Source organism: Salmo salar, chromosome ssa13 (genome assembly GCF_905237065.1).
Source record: "Salmo salar chromosome ssa13, Ssal_v3.1, whole genome shotgun sequence".
NCBI lineage: Eukaryota > Metazoa > Chordata > Actinopteri > Salmoniformes > Salmonidae > Salmo > Salmo salar.
This window is the reverse complement of record NC_059454.1, coordinates 74,900,211-74,921,586: the sequence shown is the minus strand read 5'-3', so window position 1 is coordinate 74,921,586 and position 21,376 is coordinate 74,900,211. Positions and strand designations below refer to the sequence as shown.

Sequence of the window (21,376 nt, the reverse complement as noted above, 5' to 3'; positions counted from 1 at the left end):
CATATTTAGTTCCAAGACTGAAGTTGGAATTCTGTTGGAAACGAGGCACATCATTCAACTTTGGAGGCGGTGTCTCTGAGCAGACTCCTCGCAGTGTGGCTCCAGATACAGACGGCGAAATGTAGACATCTCGATATCAAGTTTATGTCTTTCAGGATATTTTGTCAACACATATGTCAGTCATTTAACGTGGCCAAGTATGAGGACTTGCGTTGTCGTTGTCGGCAAGATGAACATTTTACCTGAGAAAAGCTTGTGGATATTCGTGTTGCAGCTTTCTTGTGTGCTGCTCACGTTGAAGGCAACCGTTACCGTTGGCTCACCTGTGCTACTAAATCCCCCGCCACCACCTGAGACTCGTGCTGAGGTAGGTTATGCAAATTACCTGGGAAATCATGAATTATGGCGAGGACTGGATTTCACATTTCAGTGTAATAAATTATGCTCAATTGTTTGAAGAAGGCAACGGGTATTGTACTGCCATTTACTTTCCTGACATTACAGTTCCACCGAATACTTTCCCCACTTCTTCCCCATGTCTTACTCTTATTCAAAATTCTATCATTTCTATTCCTGAGAGTTTTTTTATTGGATGCACCTTACTGTATGTGGTAACTAGGCTATGTATGAGGCATGTTATCTTTATGATTTTAAGTCTCACAGTTACTATGATTCCCTCACTGCTTGGATAACTCTCAGCAAGGCTTTACCACGTTTTGTTGTAAGCAGAGCTCAGGGTTAGTTGACCCAGTCAGGGTATTATGGCTTTGCACACAAAACCGAATTTGTTCCTGACCCCAACTTGCCTGGCTTCCCTGACCTTAAGTCTCAGTAAATCTGCCCTTTGGATTCCTCCCCTGGCCTCCCCGCCAGTCCAACATTGTACCCTCTGTTGCCCTGGCTCTACACACCCTTAGTCCCAAAACACATGCCATGGGTAACATGGGATAAGAAAATGGAGGGGCAGTAACACTAGTATTGTGACTAGGGCTCATTTGGATGACTGTGCAGCCTGCTTAGCACAAACACATTTATATGTTCATTATGTTTCACCACAACATGGGTCTGTCTTTAGATGTGGTGCCGTTTAACATGATGTTTACACGACAGGCAACCTACTACTGTATGGGTTTAGGGCATCAAATCCTTCGATGATGTTCAGGGAGAGTACCTTCGCCTTAGGGAAATGCATGTCGTACACCAGCCTGGCCTCCGAGCCATACGAAACATACTTTATGTATTTCTGAGCACCTCCAAGACGTATGATACCTACTAATGGTCTAGTTACTATAGACAGAAATGAAAGTAGGGAGGTTGGTCGGGGAGGATGGGTAGGCGTAATCCGCGACTATCTAGCAATCTAAAGGTTGCATGTTTGAGTCATATCAGGTCAACTGTAGAATTTTAGCTAACCCTTCACCTAACCATTATTCTAAACGTAAGATAATTCACCTAACCTGCTACGTAAATTCACCTAACCTTTGTAGTTTTAGTTCTCCTAACCACCAACATAAATTCTCCCCATAAATTCTCCCCTTTGTTGTTATGGTGCAACAAGCAACCTGCTCTCAGAGAAAGATGTAGAATACTATACGTAATACAAGACATGTTAAGTTACTTCATCCAATTTGTATGCTATTGTATGACCAGATAAGACGTATGATACTGTATGTCTTTTAATGCGTATGATATTGTACGATCGCTATTCCATTCGTAATGTAACCTAAAGTAATGTAATATCATACTAAATGGAGTGTCACAGATTTAGATACAGAATAATACAAGTTTCCAAGAGACCATGTTGCATACACAGGAACACTCAAGTCAACAAACTGTTGCCAGGCGTAGACTCCTTTAGATGAGGTTTACTTGTGGCCTTATTGTCTCCATATATTGACTACAGATATGCTTCTGGAATTGTAGAGTTTAGATTCATTTAGGAGTGTTAAATGTGTGATACTGGTCACTTCTCTTGTTCTGTGATACTTCCCACTCAATCCAATTTACTTATTCCCCTGTCCCCTCTTTTGTTTTGAGTTTCTATTGTCCATCATTGCACACTTCACTGTCGTTGTCATGCACTTCTGTTGAAATAAGTAATTGACAGAGAACCCTGATGTCCAAAACAACACTGAACTATATTTGAGGTTGAAGGGGTCATGAGCTTTCTGTTCCATTTGACCTATGGTTGTTCACCTTCCAGATAGTGAAAGTCAAGTGAAAGGCTCATTGTGTTGGTGTAAACTAGGAGGCAAGTGGCAACTGGAATTTTAGGCCTCTCCTGCTGGAGGAATGTTTTCTTCCACTGAGCATCCTTCCACCGAAGAAGCCTTCATCTTGTTTAAAGCACAAGAAGTGTCTAACTGGAAACAAAGCCTGTGAATTGAGATTTTTTTAAACCAACAAGTAGCTATTTTTCTGCTTCTAAAACTTCTAAGGGTCTGTATTTGTGGAAGCCTGGAAAATGTCAACCTTTGGTTTTCTTTCTCATAGAGACGACAAGATTGAATGGCTCCGTTTTCATTCTTTACGTCTGCGTTGCGTCGTAAAATGTCGGTCCCAGTTTCATGGTTCTTTACTTCACACAACTGTCATTCCTTTATTGGGAATGGAGCTTTTGATCAACAAAGTAGGCTACATTGTGAGCTCTTTGTGGTTTAGCCTAATTGTAGCCTTATTCCTCAATTTACCCAGTACAGTACAGCCCATTTTCCACTTTTATAGTTTTTGGTCACACAAATTACGAAGAGTATAGTAAACAACAGAGAACTGACTCATTTGTCGGGCTGAATTTTAATGTTAGATCCATGCCTGTCACTTGATCTCAAGTTAGGATTTCGCCCTGGCACTCTGACCTACCAATGGTCCATTGTATTTGTCTGTTGGAACTCTGTTGCATCTAGCATGCGTTAGATCCAGCCTTATTCAAAACCCAAGACTACCCAGTCAAATCAACCCGTCTGGTTTTCTTTGCAATTAAAATGGTCTGTGGAGTTCCACTCTAATGCAGAGGCCCTCTCTCTAGTCTCTACCCAGCTGTGCTGGCTGGTTTCCATTAGGCAGCCATTTAAGGGACCTGGGCCACGGAAGGCCCAGGGGAGTGCCGCTTATCATCACCCAGCTGCAGAAGTGGGCCTGAGTGCCACATCCCACAATGCACTCTGCTCGCTCCCAGCTGCTCATGGGAACAGCCCTGGCTGGCGGCCCTCAGGGTCTAATCAATCCAATCATAGAAAAGTATGATGGGTTGTTCCCCCACCACAAACATCTCTGGCAGCGGTGTGAAACTTCTCAATGGCATCTCTGGTTGTAGCATCTGCTATAATGATTCTAAGACCACTTAGCCCTAATTTGAGTCCTCCGCTGCATTCACTCAGTGCTTGATGATGTTTCAGGTTCTTTCATACCAGCCCAATGCTTTCCTCTTTCCCCTCCAGGCTGTCTTGACCATGGTATTCTAAATCATTCAAGTGTTGTAGTCTACAAATTACTAAATGACTTTGTAGGGGAGAGTGGGGAAAGTTGAGCTGTTTTTACATTCACCATCATTCCATCTAACATACATATATTTCAGGATGTTGTGTATCCATGGAAATCCTCAAAAATCATCTAATCATTACAGTTTTGAAAACATAGCTTGTCCAAAAAAGGTGGTTTCTTGGCACAACTTACCCTGGTACACATTTCTATACCTTTTTAAACCATGTCTATCTTTATTTCCCAAACACAATTCAACATAATCACATTTTAAGCATATTTTAACACACGCTTAACACCTAACAAACACTTTATACCTTTTTTTGGCACACTTTTAACGTAGGCCAGGCCCTGTTGTTACCTCATATCCCAGCGATAATGATTTCTGATGATTTCCATTACGCCTGGGAAGAAAACACTTACATTTGCTAAACTTGCCATTGGCCTTACCCCATGGCTATTGGCTCAACTTACCCCAAGGCAAACATTTTGACTATATTAGCCCACACAGCTACAAGGATGCACTTTCATGCAGGCTTTAGGACCTCATATTGAAGCTTATAGAGACCCCAACTAATGTATAGAACAATCTTAAAATGATTTACTTAAAATGATCTACTTTGGTTAAGATACAAGCATCATGGACGTAACTTCCTTACCACTTTTTCCATGTGGCTTCTTCCTTCACAGACTCTGTGAAATGACAACCCTTTTCTTAAATATTTGGTCAAATGATGAATTTTGTGTATGGTTTCCTAGAAAAAGGGTGGCTAAACTTACCCCTTTGGCTCAATTTACCCCAATCTCCCCTATTGCTCTGTTCCATTTCCTTACCTTGAACGTAGTCTATGGTCCAGGAGAGAGTGTGAAACACATTCTGAATTTGTATGTTCTATGTTTTCCTGTATAGAATTTTCTGGAGAAGTATGGATACCTTGAGGAGGAGAATCACCAACACAATGATACTGAGGTCAACACAGCTCTCAGGTACAATAAGGCTGGCATCTTTTAACCTACCAGAAAGAGCACTTTACATTAATAATGGGAAATTAGGGCCATTTTTAATCGAGTGTGGTCAATGATTGATTACAATGTATTGGTTGTTACAGAATATGCTATGTACATTTTTCATTGACTTTGTGTACTCACTAATTTCTCAGAATATCAAATCTGAGGAAAAACGTTTAATTCTCTGTGAAAATGTTTTTGAGGTTGTGTTGACATAGCTTTACCAAAAGTGTGTCCCATTCCCCAGTTGTGCTTGAGTGAAAAAGCAAGCACACGTCTCTGTTTTCACAGTTGCACTGTGAGTTACTGAATATTTGGAGAAGAAAAGCCTAACTCATTTAAAAGATTTATCGAAATGTATTGCATGTTTATTTTCTATCACGAAGCAAAGCTTGGTTTCCCTAATGGAAGTAACAGTCTGCCACCAGAGCCTGTTATTTATCCAGGTGATGTGACAGCTATTATTTATGCTGATATTTAAACTACACGCATTTGACACTAATGAAGAGCTAGACGCTGCATTACCCCCATGCTCAGCAGGTTTAGAACCTTCAATGGAACACTGGTCACTTTAATGTTTACTTACTGTTTTACCCACTTCATATGTATATGCTGTATTCTAGTCAAGGCCATCGTATTAAACTATTGCTGTATATATACACTATTTTACACATTCCTCAAATATACTACATACACACGTGGTGTGTGTGTGTGTGTGTGTGTGTGTGTGTGTGTGTGTGTGTGTGTGTGTGTGTGTGTGTGTGTGTATATATAGTGTATATATAGTGTGATGATCAGCTAGTCTGAAACACCCTAACACAGGCGGGAGGCGTGAAATGAACAGACCAGAGGCAGTGGTTGTGGTTCCTTTTGTACTGTCATTCAACGCGTTCTTTCGCCCGACAAAATAATGCCAGTACAAGGTAGCGTCCAACGCTGAAACAACAGCGTAAAAAGAATAAATCTAAACTAAGCAGCTGACCAAAAGGTCAAAAAGGGAACACAAAACAACAAACGGCTCCCCTTCTCTTTAGACTATTGTCTACACATATTTACAGGGGGGATGCTTCCCTCGATCTATAGCCTGCCCTGTGTAACATATAGCCAAGGTGCATCAGATGAAGCCGCTTTCTCTGAGGTAGGAAAGGCCGACATCCTCACCAGTCCCCGTGTCTGTTCCCAATCCACCTCGAGCTCATCTCCTGGCACACCTATATAGAAGGAGACACCAAGCCAATTGGTGGGCCCAGGTGTGTACTAATTGGCTTTACACTGAGTACCTATCCCCTGAGGAGGGTGCTGTCGCGTCGTCTTCCTCCGGCTGGTCACTGAACCCTCACAATACATACTCTATATTTCTTAATTTACTTATTTTACTTTTTAGATTTGTGTGTATTGTTGTGTATTGTTAGATATTACTGTCCTGTTAGAGCTAGGAACACAACCATTTCGCTACACCCTCAATGACCTCTGCTAAATATGTGTATATGACTATTAAAATGTGATTTAATTTAAAGGTTTGATTTCAGTTGTAAAGAACACACACTACCATTATCACATGTGGATTACTTGTAAAGTGCTGTATTGATTGCACCACATTCATAGGGTTTGCAACTTTTTGATTCTACTTGCTCTCTGGATGTGCTCTCCGATCTTCGTTTGCCGTTCACTCTTCTTTTATCATTCATCCATCTCTCCTCTGTCTGCCTCTCAGGGAGTTTCAGTGGCTCACCCACCTGCCAGTCACTGGGCGTCTGGACAGTGCCACACGGCACCAGATGGCAGCGCCCAGGTGTGGGGTGAGGGACGACAGGGGCCAGCAGGCCTGGGCACAGAAGGTCAACGGCATCTTCCATGGAGGTCTGACCAAACCTAACAGTGGACGGCGTCTACGCAGGAAGCGCCATAGCCAGCTAGGTTAGTGGCCAATCCATGGACCTCCTTTAGCTGATTTGTGCTCACTTCTGGCCAGCTTCAAACCAACCTCCTAGATATTACTCCTTTTTTATTCCTTCCTTGAAGATCAAATGATTGATTGAAATGTAGTTGGCCCATACAGATGGACTTGGTTATACAGGTCATATTTCAAGAATAGACTGCTATAGCAATGCCAATGTGACTTTATTGTCTGGGATGGAGAGGTCAAACATGTTGTCAGGCTAACTAATTTCATCAGCTGCACTGTGACTCGATACTGCATCCTCAATTAAATGATCATCTAATCAACTATTACCATTGATTGAGGTCATAACATTGTTGTTTGCTCAATGACTCCCAATGGCAAGCTGCTCTGTTGGTTTCCTCAATGACCAAATTCTTTTTTAGGGAGTTATCAACTGTTAGGCAGGAAGTCTCAAATCCATGGCTGGTTTTCCTTGAATCAGTCCCAGGTTAGAGGAAAACAAGGAAAATCAGCCTTACTACTGGCCTCGAAGTCCGAATTTGGGAAAATGGGCTTTGAGAGCTCCATTGAAGGACTCTCTAGTGGCGGTCAACATCCATGGCCATGTGCTTTCTGTGGTTGGTCTCTGTTAGGGAGTTCACTACAAACTGTAAATCAGTGGGGGGATCGTGCCGTTTAAGATGAGGGAGGATGATATTATTTTTTTTTTGAGCATGGCCTTATTTCTATTACAGCATATTGGATAACTGTCATTCATATTCCATTCACCCAGCTCAATGTAACATCCATAGGTTTAAGCTACTACATGATGCTACAATTTTCCCTGTACCCATCATGAGGTTGAATGAAAGTTTACAACGTAGGTGCACAGGTTGAGAGAATTATGGGTAATCAAGGTGACAGACATTGACACATTTAATACCGCCTTGCACACATCTTGCCTGCATCTAGCTGATCTAGAGTGTAATCATTAGTCCAACAGTTGCAAACAAGTGTTTTTATTGGAAAAATGTACGTATGTTTATCCCCGTTTCGTTCCGTTTGCTTCCGTTTAAGAAATGTTTTTCAACAGAATTGGCACAATGAATACACCCCGGATCGCATGCAAACAGAGTTCACTTTCATAGCAGCCACATACAAACGGCTCCATGTATATATTATTCCTTCTCATATCTATCTACGCGCTCTCCTCTCACCTTTTCCCTTGTGGACTTCAGTGCACAACACATCAGCTGTCTGTGAACAGGTGGAAAAAACCTTTTCAAGCCAAACCTTCAATCGCTAACCACACACAGCCTACTGTACATCATTGTCACGCCATAGTCAACATAGCTACTAGAACTAACACATTAGTAAACCCGCTACAATCATGCAGTACAGTGTACAGTCAACAGCAAGCAGTTTAGCAGTTACACCAGCAGGCCCTGTTGGCAATACATTTATAAAACCAAAAGCATTCCTTGACTTGGAATAGTTCCAGTGTTGGATATCCATAGCCAGCTAGCTAACATAGTATCTCTCTCTGTTTGAACCGGGTGTTTGAGTAGGGTAAACTAGCTACTGTAGCTGCATTCGATGCTAGCTAAGTAAGGGAAAGTTTAAAAAGTATATACGGTACTACAAAATATAGCTAGCTCTCTCTCTCATTCTCTCTCTCTCTCTCACTCGCTTCTCCTTAATTTTGGAAGAAATTAATTTGTTCAAAACTGTTATAACTATTGTCTTTCTCTTTGAGTAAACTACTCACCACATTTTATGCACTGCAGTGCTAGCTAGCTGTAGCTTATGCTTTTAATGTTTAGATTTTTTTATTTAACCTTTATTTAACAAGGCAAGTCAGTTAAGAACATATTCTTATTTACAATGACAGTCTACCCTGGCCAAACCCTAACCCGGACGACGTGGGCCAATTTTGCGCCGCCCTATGGGACTCCCAATCACAGCCGGACGTGATACAGCCTGGAATCGAACCAGGGTCTGTAGTGGCGCCTCTAGCACTAAGATGCAGAGCCTTAGACCGCTGCGCCACTTGGAAGCTAGATTCATTCTCTGATCCTTTGATAGGGTGAACAACATGTCAGTTCATGCTGCAAGAGCTCTGATAGGTTGGAGGACGTCCTCTGAAAATTGTCATAATTTCTGTGTAAATCTATGGAAGGGGGTGAGAACCATGAGCCTCCTAGGTTTTGTATTGAAGTCAATGTACCCAGAGGAGGACAGAAGCTAGCTGTCCTCCGGCCACACCATGGTGCTACCCTACAGAGTGTTGCTAAGGCTACTCTTGACCTTCATGGCAAAACAGTGTTTTATTCAATTTTTTGGGTGACGTGAATATATTTAGCATAGTTTTATCTAAAAAGGATAACTTTTTCAATGTTTCACTATTTTATTTTTGTGAAATTCACTGATGAGGATGGTCCTCCCCTTCCTCCTCTGAGGAGCCTCCACTGCTGTAAATCCGAGCCAGCATAGTACAGATGTAGGATCATAATTTCAGCCAGTTTGCTACAGCAGGAAAATAATCAAGCAGCGACAGGACATGTGAATTATTATGTGGATATAATTAATGGACATTTTTGTAGGGTTTGATTCATTTACAAGTCTGAAAGTTCAAGGTGGAATTTATAAACTTTAGAAGCCTTTTTAAACCTCAAATACACAACAAGTTTGAAATGTCCTGCATTGCAGGAATGTTCTGCAACAGGGTGAAAAAAATTAAGATCCTACATCTGTATGTAGGCTATCTACACACACTGCCATTGATATATCTTCAGGGAATTCTCCAATCTCCACTTGTGTGTGGGAAGCACATTCTAAATTAGATATAAACTCTCTGCACACACATCCTATTTCATCTTAAAGGAGCTCCCCAGTCCCTTTTAGTCTGTGAGAACCACTGCCTAAATTATTAAGATATACGACAGTCTTTTCAATGTTCCGAGGGCCATATGGAGACTGTCCAACACATCTCCACTGTGTGATAGATAGGCCTACATGCTCAGTGGTAAATGGAGCTGTTTTGGGGTATTAGGGTGCTGGTGTTTGTGGTCTGGATGGAGAAAAGTATGTAATTTCACACAGCCCCTGAAGTGATTGGATAATACTAGAAGAATGCAGACGCAGGCGTCATACTGCCCACTTTTCCAGCTGCAAGTTTGTACCTGACAGCTGCCACCTGCTCCCTGTGCAAAGACGCTGGGAGAGAGTCCATGGAAGGACGGCTCAGGATTCTCTGGAGCAATCCTATTTCAGAGACATCCCATCAATATGGATTACACACACGGACAGGATATTGAAGGACAGTTTCTGCAAAGAGGCAGTTTTAGTGGAAGAACATGGCATTCTTTCAAATGTAAGTGAGGTAGAGGAGAATAGTTATATTTATCTGTCCATCTACAGTACAGTAGTGAAGGCAGCCAGCAGAAGTCAAGGCAGGGGCTGGCTCTTACTGGCTCGTTGGTCGAGTACCAGAGAGACGCCAACTATTGCACCAACAGTCTTAGCTCATCTAGTCTCACCAATGAGGCATGCTGGAACAGTCTTAGCTCGTCTAGTCTCACCAATGAGGCATGCTGGAACAGTCTTAGCTCGTCTAGTCTCACCAATGAGGCATGCTGGAACAGTCTTAGCTCGTCTAGTCTCACTAATGAGGCATGCTGGAACAGTCTTAGCTCGTCTAGTCTCACCAATGAGGCATGCTGGAACAGTCTTAGCTCGTCTAGTCTCACCAATGAGCCATGCTGGAACAGTCTTAGCTCGTCTAGTCTCACCAATGAGGCATGCTGGAACAGTCTTAGCTCGTCTAGTCTCACCAATGAGGCATGCTGGAACAGTCTTGGCTCGTCTAGTCTCACCAATGAGCCATGCTGGAACAGTCTTAGCTCATCTAGTCTCACCAATGAGGCATGCTGGAACAGTCTTAGCTCATCTAGTCTCACCAATGAGGCATGCTGGAACAGTCTTAGCTCATCTAGTCTCACCAATGAGGCATGCTGGAACACACTGTAAACATTGAGATATGAGAGGTTTTTTTGTGTCCTGTGGAATTGTTCTCAATAAATTTTCTGTCAAGGAGTGCTAGCAAAAAGGTTCAACCTTGTAGAATTTTTTCCTCTATGTGATTTTCACACAAGCTCTTGAAATGTGTTTGTCACACTCTGGCTCTAAGCTCATACAGGTGACGAAGACCATCTCTTCCCACTGGTCTGTGCCTCTGTTAGAAACCAGTGTTTTTCCAGACACGTGTGAGGTGGCCTTGCTTAATGAATGTGTCTTATTGAGGAATAATCTGCTGCAGTCAATTGACAAGGTTATTTTTATTGCAAAGATGCATGGAGTTGTTTTGACACAGAAATAATTGATTTATTGCCTTAGACAACCACTCCTACCAATCCTACACAGCAAGAGCTCTTCTGAATTAGTTGATAACATTTTTTAAAGTTGTGTCACTGCTGTAACCACAAGTAATGTAATAAACATTACTCTCTCTGCACTTCGCCAAAGGATTCACCCTTATTGTTCAAAAAGAAACACTCATCCCCATTACTGTGATTTGCAAACCTCCCTCTCTCTCTCTCTCTCTCTCTCTCTCTCTCTCTCTCTCTCTCTCTCTCTCTCTCTCTCTCTCTCCCTCCTCTTTCCCTCTCCCTCTCTCCCTCTCTCTCTCTCTCTCTCTCTCTCTCTCTCTCTCTCTCCCTCCTCTCTCTCTCTCTCTCTCTCTCTCTCTCTCTCTCTCTCTCTCTCTCCCTCCTCTTTCCCTCTCCCTCTCTCCTCTCTCTCTCTCTCTCTCTCTCTCTCTCTCTGTCTCTCTCTCGCTCTCCCTCCTCTTTCCCTCTCCCTCTTTCTCTCTCTCTCTCTCTCTCTCTCTCTCTCTCTCCCTCTCCCTCTCTCTCTCTCTCTCTCTCTCTCTCTCTGTCTCTGTCTCTGTCTCTCTCTCTCTCCCTCCTCTTTCCCTCTCCCTCTTTCTCTCTCTCTCTATCTCCTTCTCCCTCCCCCTTATCCTCCTCTTTCCCAGCTGCATGAATGACAATCTGAATCTTTCCCAGCACAACAGTGCTCCCAAAAGTGGGTGCTAGTGACTCATTTACCATAGCTACTCTTTTTCAACGTTCATATAATATCTCACTTCTTGGTCATGAGTCCCCCTTGCTCCTCTATATTCATCAGTCCACTATCTCATCTCTCTGCAGGTGAGAGGTGGCACAAGCGTCACCTGACCTACCAGGTGGTGAACTGGCCTGGCCACCTCCCTCGGGGTCAGGTGGCCCTAGCCGTACGCACCGCTTTCCAGCTGTGGAGTAACGTATCGGCCCTGGCCTTCAGAGAGGTCACCCAGGGGTCAGCTGACATCCGGCTGGCCTTCTACGAGGGGGAGCACAACGACGGCATGGGCAACGCCTTTGATGGTCCAGGTGGGGAGCATAGCAGTATAACCTTTTAGTAGTGGTTTGACATTTTGACTGATTCCTGTCAGTTCATAGTTTACCTAAAGGAAGGGAGAATGCATTTTCAAACAGGGCAATTTCCAAAGATCAATTGGGTTCAGCTGTGAAAGATCTCGCCCGGAACTAGCCCCAGCTATCACAATGTTCACATGCTTACAGATCCCTCTTGCCTGGTCTGAAAACAGCCACTAGCATCTACCTCTTTAGTGTTTCCAGATCTTAATGGACCAGATAATCATAAGAAACATGTTGATGGTTCCACCTAGCCTGAAACTGAGAGTCGAGAAGCTTCTACTATATTTCTTATACCTGCCTGGCTCTTTCAGATCTGCACAGTTTGAAGGGGTAGGGCAAGGGGTTGTTTTTGGAAGCTTCTCTTCCACCCCTGAACCCTCTATGTTTTTGTTTTTACCCCGCAGGAGGCGCCCTAGCGCATGCCTTCTTCCCATGCCGAGGGGAGGCCCACTTTGACATGGCAGAGCGCTGGACACTGAATGGCTACAAGGGCCACAACCTGTTCATGGTGATTGCCCACGAGGTGGGCCACACGCTGGGCTTGGAGCACTCTCCTGTGCGCCACGCGCTCATGTCCCCCTACTACAAGAAGCTGGGGAAAGCCACGGTGCTGAGCTGGGATGACATCACTGCTGTACAGCAGCTCTATGGTGTGTAGGCCTACTCCACTCTGAGAGAGGAACATTAAAGTTATTTGAAATTCAGTTTGAATTTGAACATTATTTTTAACCAGTCACTTTACATGACAACTACTGCTGTACAAAGAAAATTGCCTTGTCCAAAGCAAAGTTCCACTGAAGTGGAAGAGAAAACTTGAGGAAGAGGAGCGAGAACATATGGAGGTAATAGTCAGTGGTCAGGTAGAGGAGGGAACAAGGTTACACGAGGGTGACAAGATGATGATAAAATGACACAGACCTCATGCTGAACTTAGTCCACAGATCTGACTAGAGATTGGATCAGCATCCATTTCTTTAACCCATCACCATCTGCTGTGCTGTCATTCACCGTGACATCATAGTGTCCCACAGTCCCGACCGCCCTGTGATATATGAAGCATCAACTGAAAAAGCTAAAGGAGGGACTCTTTTCATATTAAATGTGTGTCTTAAGCTATTGCATTCATTACAGGGAATCACACATGCTACCATTTAAACGTCCATTTTTCCATCCAACCGCTCTAATGCTGTACGCAGAGGGATGTCCAGAGATCAGTATATCCCAGAGCCAGGCTTCCGGCAGCTGGAGACAGTGTTGATCAGTGTTTTTTCCCATCCTCTCAAGGTCACACCAAAGTAAACAAGCAACTTCCTCATACATCAGCGTTTCCATTTAGACAGTATAACAGGGAGAAGCCAGACAAACTATCTCTCCATGTTTTGTCTCGCTCTCCTTAGGGATGCCGATTTTATCAGACCTTTACACAAATGTTTGCGCAACGTTTTCCAAACAGAACGGGTGGGCAACATCTGGAGACAAATCAAAGGAAACGTTGTGTCTGCGGGTCAGTGGCATTGTAAAATCATTTGGCTCTCTTTACTTCTTTTGGCATTGGAATGTGTTGGGTTTTCCATTCTGCGATGTTATGGCGTGCCAAATCTGACAATTAGTGTCTTTTGTGTATGTTACCTCTCGAACTTGCTGTGAAACAGGTATATAGGTCTTATCTGCACCCACTAGGCAAAAACTGGTTGAATCAAGATTGTTTCTACGTCATTTCAACCCAAAAATGTAATGTGATGACGGTGAATCAACGTGGGGAAATGATTCGATTTGAAAAAAAGTCATCAACATAAGGGAATTTGGTCATTTTTTAGCCAGCTTTTAGCCCAAATCCAATGACATGGTGACATGTTTTGTTGATTTCACGTTGAATTCACGTTAGTTGACAACTCAACCAATGTAAATCAAAACTACATGTTGAATTGACGTCTGTGCCCAGTGGGTACTTGTCCATAGCAGAAAGCTTTAATGGTACTCCACTTGTAAATGTGCAGTCAGAAATACATCAATCAGTCAAGCTTTTTGCAGATGCACCTGGTCTATTGTAGTAACATAGAAGAATATGCATGTACATTACGTATAGTCAGAAAAGCTTGTACATTACTGAAGCTACTGTCCTTTTTGTCATTGAATGTTCTCCATAGGGAAGCCAGAGAGCGGTCAGGTAATCCAGTTGCCTGGTCAGGTGTTCAGCTCTGCTCTACGGGACTGGGAGCTGTCTGAAGGTGGTACTTGGAAGCCTGATTCCACCCCACCTCCATACTGCAGGGGATTCTTTGATACACTCACCATGGGTAGGACTTGATTGGTGGTCACTATCTGACCATGCTAGAAAGGCAAAAAAAATAGGTCCCATTGAAATGAATGGCCCTTTGTCACCAGACTGGAAGTTGTACTTACCTAGCATATTTGAGGCTAGAAGCAAGTTTTGGATAAGATTTGAGGTTTCGAACAAGACAAATATGACAAGTAAGCAGCGCCATCTGGTGGATTTTGGCCTATGATTGTTTTGGAACATAAGGTAATATCTTAGCAATTTACATGAACAGTAGGTTGAGAATTCTTCATTGACTTCTGAAGACAGTGATATACTCTGATTCCTGTAAATAATTCATTTTATATTACCTTGCAGACCAAGATGGTACCAGCCTAGTATTCCGTGGGGGGCTGTTCTGGACTGTGTCTCCTGCAGGCAACACCAGCTCCCCTCTACCTCTGCAGAACCGCTGGCCAGGACTACCCCTCGCCATTGAGGCAGCTGCTTACTCTGAGATGGACAATAAGTTCTACTTTTTCAAAGGTAGTGTGAAAATGAAGACACGAGTTAGCCAGCAATAAACGTACCTGAAATGATTTGTTCTTGTAGTAAAAACTGGCCTGTATCATAGTCTGGGTTATAGTTCCGGTAGATTATAGCAGAAATGTTTCACACAGACTGCTTTTTCAGTTTGTGTCCTCACATTGTAATTTCACATCTCACACTACCAGCACCTTCCTCCTTGCGTCTCTTCCCCCAGGTAGGCGAGTGTGGCGTTACTCCAGCAGTGGTGTGGACCCAGGCTTCCCCCTGAGGAGCAGTGAGCTGGGCCTCCCTGGACACCCTGACCAGGCCTTCTACTACCCCCGCCTGGGCCACCTGGTGGTGTTCAAGGGCCAGCTCTACTTTGTGCTCAACCTGGGGACCCTGAGGCCTGAGCCATACTACCCCCGCAGTCTGGACGACTGGAGAGGGGTCCCCCGGGGGACCAACGGAGCCGTCAGCCACCCTGATGGACAAGTGTACTTCTTCAAGGAGCGGCACTACTGGAGATTTGATCCAGAGAAAGTGCAGGTGACTGGAGAGGGGATGTGGGACACAGAGCTGGAGTGGACAGGCTGTTTGGGAACTCACCACAGAGGCAATAATATACTGTGACCACAAGAGGGTGCTAACTAACTGATTAAAGTGGTTGGCGAAGGTAATGTGCAATGGATATACTCAGACTAAGCAATGACAGAACTCCTATTTTTTAAGTTCATACAGTATTATTAAATAAGTATTCCTGATCCTACTAAATCCAGTGAACCAATGCTTTTGTTTGTAATGTGTTTGTTTTGTTTTAGACAGTATTAAGATATTCTGTATGGCATAGCCAATCTGAGTTATAAATTACATGTGGCATTGTTGCACAAATAAATTATGTTTGTATGTTTTCTCTCAGACAAGTTGTTGTTGTTGGAGATGAAGTCTCTGGACTCTTTAGTAGACTATTGCATTCATAAAGACCTTTTGTATAATTATTTCATAAAATACCACATATGCCACTGTTTTTGCATTTACGGCAATTCCTTGATGTGCTGATGATGTGACAAAGGGCAGTTACAGGGACCTCCTCTTTATTAAAAGGATTCTTAAATTCTGATCATGTGAGATCAAAAGAGAGTTAGTTCAGTCGTAAGTAGGCTACTATGTAACAATGTCTAATGCACTCTTTCATGTAGGCTCCTAGTTCTCCTGGTGACATATCAGAGCCAAAGCGCCTTATCAATACACAATACACTTTTTACCAATGAAATCGATATGATTTGAATAACCATTTGATTTGAACCTGTGAATGTATGCACTTCAGTAGCCTATGTTTTAATGGTGGTGCCTCGTAAATGATGTATGGATAACGTTTGATGTCTTCCTATTCCATACATGTAAACCTAATATCTAGCACACCACCATCTTTTCTGTTGATGGTGGGGAACTTTATCCTTTCCACATTACTCAGCGGTAATAATAAACCAAGCGGTAATAATAAACCATGCGCAAAAACGACTGCGTCGAGCTTCCCAAACTACAGTGCGTATAGCTCTCAGACGCTCCTGCAGACAGACAATCCCTCCAGACTTGGAAGGCAGAAGCCTAGAAACACGACAAAGGCGGTGACTGGGAGAATAGTAGGCTCCAGAATGTCTCACGACGTTGCAGATTTATATGGTATGAATTTACTTTAATGATATATTAGGACGATATATTCGTGCGCCGCGGCTTTGACTTCTGAGACGCGCGTCTCCAAACTTTGTCCACCTCGCAATACAGGTAGTGTTCAACCTCTCACTCGAACAGAAACCTAAAATCTCGGACAATGACAGGTTCAGTCATTTTTAGCATTCTCTGTATTTGGATGTTTTCACCCAGTCTGTCACGAGGGACCGGGTTTATCTATCAGTTTCCAGGTGTGACATTGCAACGCATCCACACTGAACACACCGCTGGACCCCCTGCAGGCACCAATGCGGCTCGCAGGTAAGTGGACCTCAAGCAAATATTCATCAGAGAAGTGCTTATGAGTTCAAGTTGTTGTTCAATGTTAAACAGCTACTGAGCTGTAGAAATATACATTTTTATATCGTTATCAATCCTGTTGAAGTTGTATGCTACTGTGCATGAGCTTGTGCGTTGACTTTAACCAAAAGTATATAACTGTGGTATAACTATTTTCTTGCCCGCTAAGAGTAACGAAGTGAAAAGCAGTACTGGCAATAATGGAAGAGAGCATTAAGATCTGGTTCTGGGTTTGGATTGAATGGAGCAGACGTTCAAGTTGCACATTGCTGCCAAATGTAATACTCTCTCTTAGTATGTGAATTGCCTCTCAGCTCCAGTTTATGACACGATAAACAACTTTATTTCCAATTTCACATCCTCACATCCTTTTATTTGTCAATTGACAAAAGCAGACCGCCCAGAGAGATGTCCTTAATAATGATGAATAGGAAAAAAAGATTTGGTTTATTATTCAAAGTTAAACGGAAAAAACGTTTTTGACTGCCTTGTATTTTGATCCCCATCTCCCGGATACCATGCACACACACACACACGCACTAAAACAAAAACACACTCACACACATACACACTCGCACTAAACCTCTGCCTCCCTATGGTCTCCTTTGGCAGGAACTGGTGTCAGTACACAGTATCGAAGACTGTGTCATGCCAGGTGCACAACGGGACAGAGACGCTGGTACAGCGTATGTTTCAGAGTTGCCGGTGGCCTGGACCCTGTTCTAACCTCATCAGGTATGGTCAGCACAGTTCACTCACTCACTCCAACAGGCCCTTCATGCAGTGGAAAATACAACTTCAGACATGAGAGGTTCTGGTTTCAGAGTTGCGCTGGGACCATCTCGTGTTGAGGGATCATCTGCTCAAATCACTGCATGTAAATAAAAAGGTAATGCGCAGTAGCCCCACAATGTCAATTCACCATCAAAGAACTATATAGATATACATCCTAATGGGTTGCAGTAGGCTACAACCATCTTGCTGAGCGAAACGCTTTGAGGGAAGGGCAACCATTTCCAGGTTTCCCTTGGTTCTCTTTAGGACAGCTATGGGTCAAGTGCCACTATACATTTTGGTGGCCTTTGCTGACAGTGTATTCAGAATCATAATTCTACATATCCTGAAGACAAAGCCATCTTGATGGAAAAGAGCAGGTCATTGATTCTGGTTTCAGTTCAGCTGGCCACCAGTCTGGCCAGATGTTACACAGGGGTCATAATTATGGTGTTTGTATATTTGTAGCCTAAAGGGTCCTTAATGTCATCCAACTTTGACTGCAGACAGTCTAATGACTAATTATTAAGCCCCATGGAAATATTATTTGTTTGTTGATTGAAGAAGGCAGATTTACTTCCTCGACCACCACACAGAGCAACAAGTCATCCACCATTAAGGCATATGAATATGATTTTTCCCATTCCAGTATTCCCAGGTCTGCCATTGCTCCCAGAAAAGACACTAATGTAAGACCATAGCCATTTATTATATAGATGTGTGTGATTTGCAACTGTTTGGTTATTTTATGTCTTTGGGATCTATCCAGAAAGACTGCTTTAATGGGTTCCCTGTATTCGGTCATAATGTTAAGCTTGGATCGGCATTGTTATTTTATCCCTACGCTATAGACAGGTTCAACATCTTTTGATTTAGAGTTATTCTCGTGTAGAGGTCAATGTATTCTCTCCCTTGTCTGTTGTTAATGTTACTGAAATCATTGTAAAAGCCTCTAATTATGTCTGTGAAGTGAACATCTGCCCTAGTTAGTGACTATGCTCTGCTTTCAGTTACAGGACCATTGTCCGGCCCACATACATGCTGACGTATCGCCAGGTGACGGCGTTGGAGTGGAGGTGCTGCCCAGGCTTTATGGGCGACAACTGCAGAGAGGGTGAGTACTTACTTTCTGTCTGTCTGTCTGTCTGTCTGTCTGTCTGTCTGTCTGTCTGTCTGTCTGTCTGTCTGTCTGTCTGTCTGTCTGTCTGTCTGTCTGTCTGTCTGTCTGTCTGTCTGTCTGTCTGTCTGTCTGTCTGTCTGTCTGTCTGTCTGTCTGTCTGTCTGTCTGTCTGTCTGTCTGTCTGTCTGTCTGTCTGTCTGTCTGTCTGTCTTTCTTTTACACTCAGAGAACTGGTGAGCTGGAGGTAGAAATGCCACAAGGGCACTGCAGTCAAAACTGTAGCCCCATTGTGTACCTCATGCATTGGTTTCATCCTAAACTCCTTGCTATGAATAACATCAAAATCACAGGCTGAAAAACAATGGCCGATCATCACCCGCTCATGCTCTGTATTCTTGGCTGAGCATTTTGTTTTTGTGGTTTGTTTTGTTTTGTTTATTGAATCTCCTGACTGTGGTGTAAGGAAGACAATAGATAGGGATAGGCACTGAATCAAAAGCTCAACTTGGCTCTAAATGACAGATTATACTTACTGGTCCTCCCTCTTGGTTGGACTCACTGTTCTGCTTCTTCTTGGGAAAAGGTTCCTCATTGTAACTTAATGGACCAAGACACCGTGTTTCTTCTGTTCTCATGTCACCGATATGGGGGTTCAGATTTATGACTGGTGTCTGATACAGAGAACATGGCTCTGCTCCCCAGTTCAGACTGTAGCTCTGTTCAACATAGGATGGATGACCCTCCTCTGTGCTCTGAGGAGTCAACTTACTGAAGGAAAGTATATGTCATGAAGATGTGAAATGAGTGTTAATGGCGCTGTATCATTCGTGGGGGACGACATGTTTACTGTTGTTTACTTGTTTCTGTCTGTATGCACTGCTATCTATCTTTTATATCTTTATGTTCCAGTGGCTACCCCTGATGATGCTGCACTCTATCCTACAATTGTACCAAAAACAGTATGTTGTTGTCATATTTGTAAGGCATTGTGCGGTGACCATAGAGAGTGATAGAAGACTCTAAGGCCCAAAAGCTTGTTTTAGCATGGGCAGCGCCATTGAGGACTTTCACCATTTTGAAGTAGTCAACTGTGTGGGACTTCCTATGGGTTAAGGAAGGAGCACATAATTCCATCCAGGTCATCAAGAGGGATCAGCCAATTAATTATACTTGTGAATAAACATTCCATAACAGGTTGCAGTCAATCGCTAACCTTGGCTTTATATGCACCCTTTCAGTTTGTTTACCAACTCATAGAAGTAGTAGAAGAAGAAAATGGACTACTTACTTCAAAATGGAGATGGCTTCAATGGCGTTGCCCGTGCAGTCACAGACGCCATAATGAGACAGATACAATGAAGAGTCCTCTATCAATCTCTATGGCAGTGATACACACAAGTACATTCACACATACACACACCCCTCCACATACTGACTGGATAGGGGCCTCTCCCTGACTGGAAGTGCTTTCCCTGTGAATGGGTAAACAGAGCCAGACTGTTGTGGAGTGGGGCGACCCTCGGTAAAGTAAACCCCCTGGCCCAAACTGGTCTGTTCTACTGAGAGCCTTGTTTAGGTTTCAGGGGAACCAAGGTCATCCGCTCCAGCTGTTGTTAATGCACCAAACCCCCCTACCCAAACTCTCTCTCTTTCTACCTCTCCCCTGTTAGAGCGGATGTCTTCACAGGGCAGACTAGGAACCCCAGGGATTGGCTGTCTCAGGGCAGGAAGCTCAGCTCTAACACACACACACACACACACACACACACACACACACACACACACACACACACACACACACACACACACACACACACACACACACACACACACACACACACACACACACACACACACAGACACACACACACACATATGCCACATGCAAATAGCTTCACTTAACGTTCACCTACAGTAAATCATGTAAAACTGTCATTGGGAGATTTGCGTGAATCTCAAGCACCCGTTACAAATTAGGATTCAGCCATGATTCTTGAACATCTGCTTCTGGCCCCATCACCAAACATCTCCATCTTTGCAGTTCTTCACATGGCTGTGGAATCCACTGGCATGGGAACTCAACCATGGCAATCAGATATCATGTCCTGCATGCATAACATGATCTGTTGATTTTGGTGAAGAAAATGAGTGCTAGTCATAAAAAACATTTTTTTCAGTTATAATTGCTGAATCAAAATGTTGAAAGGTATAAAATGTTGATCTGGAATTCTCCAGTGTAGCCTTGTTGCAGCTTCAGGTGAAGGACCTGGCAGCAAGAGATGGGAGAGTGGTCCTGTCATGCTCAGTTGGTACACTCTTAGAAAAAAGGGTTCCAAAAGGTTTTTTTGGCTGTTCTATAGAAGAACCATTTTTGGTTCCAGGTAGAACTCTTTTGGGTTCCATGTTGAATCCTCTGTGAAAAAAGTTCTACCTGGAAACAAAAAGGGTTATTTAAAAGGTTTTCCTATGGCGCTTGCATCGCCAGGATCGTGGGTTCGATTCCCGCTGTGGCCACCCATATGAAAAAGTGTGCAAGCACTACTGTTATTCGCTTTGGAGATAAGTGTCTGCCAAACGACATACAGTATACCGGTATAAAGCAATAGAGGAAGAGGGAGATATGGAAATGCAGAGACTAGAGATTTGTAACCTGTCCTTTATTCCTGGAACATCAGCAGTTGGAGCCGTACACATACCCACTGCAAAACTCCAATGTGCTTTGAATGGCAAAAACAGTTCAAAGAGCAAGGTGCTATTCACAGCCTCGTCTCTCGACTGTTGAAGCAAAGCACCCCAGGATCAGTGCTCGGGAGGCAATG

At 43.4% G+C, this 21,376-nt stretch overlaps 2 protein-coding genes across 2 annotated transcripts in view; both read left to right on the top strand.

Annotated features, from left to right (window-relative positions):
• The first annotated feature begins 2 nt into the window (after window positions 1–2).
• LOC106568023 (matrix metalloproteinase-28) lies at window positions 3–15,552 on the top strand. The gene is made up of 8 exons (XM_014138025.2): window positions 3–367; window positions 4,388–4,464; window positions 6,200–6,402; window positions 11,578–11,799; window positions 12,252–12,497; window positions 13,995–14,144; window positions 14,483–14,650; window positions 14,868–15,552. The coding sequence occupies exons 1-8, from the start codon at window positions 200–202 to the stop codon at window positions 15,263–15,265; spliced, it is 1,632 nt and encodes a 543-aa protein (XP_013993500.2). The 5' UTR covers window positions 3–199; the 3' UTR covers window positions 15,266–15,552.
• Window positions 15,553–16,141: 589 nt separating this feature from the next.
• LOC106568024 (collagen alpha-1(XXVI) chain) overlaps window positions 16,142–21,376 on the top strand; it is a 41,750-nt gene continuing 36,515 nt past the window's right edge. Inside the window, exons 1-3 of the mRNA XM_014138026.2 lie at window positions 16,142–16,624; window positions 17,276–17,398; window positions 18,448–18,551. Coding sequence (XP_013993501.1) covers window positions 16,464–16,624; window positions 17,276–17,398; window positions 18,448–18,551 — 388 coding nt within the window. The 5' untranslated portion in view covers window positions 16,142–16,463. The remainder of the gene's footprint in view (window positions 16,625–17,275; window positions 17,399–18,447; window positions 18,552–21,376) is intronic.

Excerpts from the sequence above, each read along its gene's own strand:
- LOC106568023 (XM_014138025.2), top strand. The coding sequence starts at position 200 with ATGAGGACTTGCGTTGTCGTTGTCGGCAAGATGAACATTTTACCTGAG. Across the intron at positions 6,403-11,577 it reads GAAGCGCCATAGCCAGCTAG|GTGAGAGGTGGCACAAGCGT; the intron begins GTTAGTGGCCAA and ends ATCTCTCTGCAG. Across the intron at positions 11,800-12,251 it reads CAACGCCTTTGATGGTCCAG|GAGGCGCCCTAGCGCATGCC; the intron begins GTGGGGAGCATA and ends TTTACCCCGCAG.